This window comes from Chenopodium quinoa, unplaced genomic scaffold, assembly GCF_001683475.1.
Source record: "Chenopodium quinoa cultivar QQ74 unplaced genomic scaffold, ASM168347v1, whole genome shotgun sequence".
Lineage (NCBI taxonomy): Eukaryota > Viridiplantae > Streptophyta > Magnoliopsida > Caryophyllales > Amaranthaceae > Chenopodium > Chenopodium quinoa.
The window spans coordinates 1361525-1365522 of record NW_018745448.1 but is presented as its reverse complement, the minus strand read 5'-3'; the positions used below and the strand labels follow the sequence as shown (position 1 = coordinate 1365522).

Here is a 3998-nt window from a genome sequence, read left to right as displayed (position 1 = left end):
TATCATGTCACCCTGTGGCGATTTTAGCACGACACCTAGCCCGACACCTCTCTGGTTCGACGAGCCATTGCAGAACATCGTCTATATCGCTTCCTTCTGAGCATTGTTGATTTCTTTGACTTCCTGGGTAGCCAGGGGTTCTAATTATGGGCTGAAATCTTCCACGAAATCCGCAAGGGCTTGGGACTTTATGGCCGTCCTTAGCTGGTACTTGATATCGTATCCGCTGAGAGTGACGCTCCATTTGCCTAACCTGCCTGTCAGATCGGGGCTGCGCAATACAGACTTAAGAGGAAAATTAGTGCGTACCACCACCGGGTGGGTTTCGAAATAATGTCTCAACTTTTTAACATCTGTTGTCAAAGCAAGTACTAATTTTTCGAGGGCGGAATACCTGGTCTCTGCGTCGAGCAGAGACTTACTGACGTAGTACACAGGCAGTTGTTGATTATCGTCTTCCCTTGATAATACTGCGCTAACAGACGTCGTGTTGATGGCCAAGTATAATTGCAGTGTCTCGTGTTCTTTTGGTTTGGACAGTAGAGGGTGCGACACCATGTATTTTTTGAGGTCTTGTAGGGCTTTCTCGTGTTTCTCTGTCCATAGGAAGTCTTTGTTTTTTCTAAGGACGTTGTAAAACGGGCGACATCTGTCGGACAACTTGCTTATGAACCTGTTGAGTGCTGCGACGCGTCCTGTCAACTTCTGCACTTCTTTGACGTTTCTAGGGGATTAGATGTTGATGATTGCTTTGATTTGATCGGGACTTGCTTCAATCCCTCTTTGAGTTACGACATATCCCTAGAATTTTCCTGCGGACACTCCAAAAGAACATTTAGTGGGGTTTAGTTTCATACCATATTGCCTTAGGACATCGAAGGATTGCTTGAGATGGCTGATATGATCTTCCGCCTTCTTGGATTTTAATAGCATGTCATCGATGTATACTTCAATTGTGTCCCCTAACTGTTCTTTGAACATCTTGTTGACGAGCCTTTGGTAAGTCGCTCCCGCGTTCTTCAGTCCGAACGACATAACTTTGTAACAATAGATCCCTTTGTCCGTAATGAAGGCTGTCTTTTCTTGGTCGTCTGGATGCATCAGTATCTGGTTGTACCCAGAATACGCGCCCATGAACGTGAGTAACTCGTGTCCAGAGGTTGCGTCAACCATTGCATCGATATATGGTAAAGGGAACGGGTCTTTAGGACAGGCTTTGTTTAAGTCAGTGAAGTCTATGCAGACTCTCCACTTTTTGTTTTTCTTGCTGACTACCACGGCGTTTGCTAACCAGTCGAGGTACTTGACTTCTCTTATCTTCCCTGTTTCGATCAGCTTTTGTACCTCGTCGTTGATCACTTGATTTCGTTCTGGCGCAAACTTACGTCGCTTCTGCTTGATTGGCTTATGATTGGGATTGACGTTTAGCTTGTGAGTAATCATGCCGGGACTGATACCTGTCATATCTTCATGCAACCAAGCGAAGCAGTCTTTGTTAGCTTTAAGAAATTCAATAAGTTTAGTCCTTATACCTAGGTCGAGCGACACCCTAATTCGGACAGTCTGCTCTGGCTTATTGGGATCCAGCGCCACTTTGTCTATTGCTTGCTCGTTGGGCTCTTCTGACGCTGGTCCTTTCTGTAATTGCTATACCGTCCTTTTGGATGTCTTCAATGTAGAACTGTAGCATCTTCTAGCTTCTTGCCTTTCTCCCTTGATAATTTGCACGCCCCATTTGGTTGGAAATTTTATAACTTGATGATAGGTCGACGGGACGACTTTCATTCTGTGGATCCAGGGGCGACCGATGATGGCATTGTAGGCTGACGGGCAATCTACGACGTTGAAATGCGTTGAAAGATTAACGCCCCCAGCAAAGGTTGGCAGCACGATCTCTCCGCTTGTATTGAGAGCTTCCCCACTGAAACCTACGATGACTGTAGATTTTCTGACGATGTCTCTAGCATCGATACCCATGTCCTCCAGGGTGCTTTTGAAAAGGACATTGGATGAACTTCCTCTGTCGACCAGCACTCTTTTCAGCAGGCAATTGCCAATGGTCAAAGATATCACTAGAGAGTCATGATGCTCTTCTCGATAGTCTCCCAAGTCACACTCGTCAAAGGCGAGGACCATTGCTTCTAGGGCTTTGTCTTGGTTCGATCTTGCGTCCATGGGGACGACTTCTTCGGGATTACCTGTTCTTGCTATTTTCCTAGCTGCAGAATAGGTTAGTCCGCAAATATCAGAACCACCAGTAATAACATTGACTACCTTTGTGACCGTTGGTCCTTTTGGCGGCTGCTGAGGGTCTTTTTGCTGCTGGGTCGTCGCTTCCTTGCTGCTTGATTTGCCTTTTCCTAGCAGCTCCTTGAGATGACCCTTCTTCAAGAGGAAAGCTATCTCTTTTCTCAGGGCGTTGCAATCTTCGGTACGATGGCCATGATCACCACGGTAGTCGCACCACTTGGATTTGTCTTTGTTCTCATCTGGTCTGTCGCTCTTCCTCGGCCAACGGGCGACATTTCCTAAAGAATGAAGGGCATTCACCACGCCCCCGATGTCGACGCAGAATCCATATTCAGCAATGTCGGGGTATGCGTCGGCATCCTGTTTCTGGGAACTATTTGCAGAATCATGAGAAACGTTAGTTTTAACATTATTGACTGCGTTCACCTGACCTGGCTTGTCATATGTTCTATGACGCCAGTTCTTTCTGTCGTTATGCTTCCTAGAGACTCTGTCGTTGTTAGGGATTGGCAACGGTTGGACGCCATTCCGGATGGCGAGATTATCCTCTAGTCGCATCTGTGCTAAGGCACGGGTTCTGACTTCTTCAAAGGTCGTGCATGGATATTTAGTCAGCTCCCTGTATAGCTCTGAGTCGTCCGTTAGTCCTCTCTTGAAGGCTTCGATGGCTATACGGACGTCATATCCTTTGATGCCGATCATTTCTTTGTTGAACCTGCTAAAGTAAGATTTGATAGTTTCGCCATTTGTTTGTATGACGCGATAGAGGTCGCTGGTCTGCTTTTCAACTTTGCAACTGTTATTGAATTTACTGTAGAACCTGTTACACAAATTTTGAAAGTTAGCAATAGAGCCGCGTTTGATGTCGCACATCCATTCAAGCGCGGGCCCGGTAAGGGTAGCTCCGAAAGATTTGCATAGGACTGGCTCGAGCAGGTTGCGAGGGATGGAGTACTGCCACATTCGCTCCTTGTAATGGTTGACATGCTCCAGCGGGCAGGTGCTTCCATCGTAGAGCGACGCGGGAGGAGGGATGTTGAGTCTTCGGGGGACGTCTGCCAATGCGATTTCGTCCACGAACGGCGACGCGGCAAAACCGTCTGCTTCCTCGGTAATCGTCGGGACGGGCGCTCCAGGTAGCCTCTTCAGCAGGCGAATCAGCTTGGCGTTCTGGGCCTCGATCATGCTCAACCTCTAGGCTATAGGGTCTGGCTCACCCTCTCCTTCTTCGTCGTCGAGGTCCTCTTCATCCTCTTCGTCTTCGTCCTCCCCTTCGGTGTCTAAGTCCATCATGACGGGAATGTCATCGGTAGGACGATGGCGATGGCGGTTGTTGCTACGGACCGAATCTAACTCTTTTTTGAGTGTCTCCGCGGTCTTCTGACTTTCTTCAGCGATTCTGGCGTTCTCCGCTTTCTGTTGCTCGAGCTCTTCTCGCGTCTTGCGGATTTGTTCCATGAGTTGGTCGATGGTCGGGTTGTCTTCGGATGAAACCATGGTGACGAGATGACTGGTCGATGTGGAAGGCTGTGTATGTGAGTTTGTTTTTTTTATGGCGGATTATCTAGTCGTCGACCCACGGTGGGCGCCAAATTGTTTATGCCAAATTTCGCCTAGGGCAACCTAAGGCTGGGACGTACGACGACTAGACTATGAAATGTGTGATATGCAAATTAAGCAATAAAATACAAGGTATTTGATGACGCAGAAAACTCAAACACGGGAAAAACTGCGGGTGGGTGCAAGAC

General features: G+C 47.6%; 1 protein-coding gene across 1 annotated transcript; it reads right to left on the bottom strand.

Annotated features, from left to right (window-relative positions):
• Window positions 1-1647: 1647 nt before the first annotated feature.
• On the bottom strand, window positions 1648-2952 carry LOC110713576. The gene has a single exon (XM_021892025.1). It carries the CDS (start codon window positions 2950-2952, stop codon window positions 1648-1650), a length of 1305 nt encoding a protein of 434 aa, XP_021747717.1.
• Between the last annotated feature and the right edge of the window lie 1046 nt (window positions 2953-3998).

What these genes read in the sequence shown, in the direction of transcription:
- LOC110713576 (XM_021892025.1), bottom strand. Translation starts at nt 2,952, where the DNA reads ATGATCGGCATCAAAGGATATGACGTCCGTATAGCCATCGAAGCCTTC.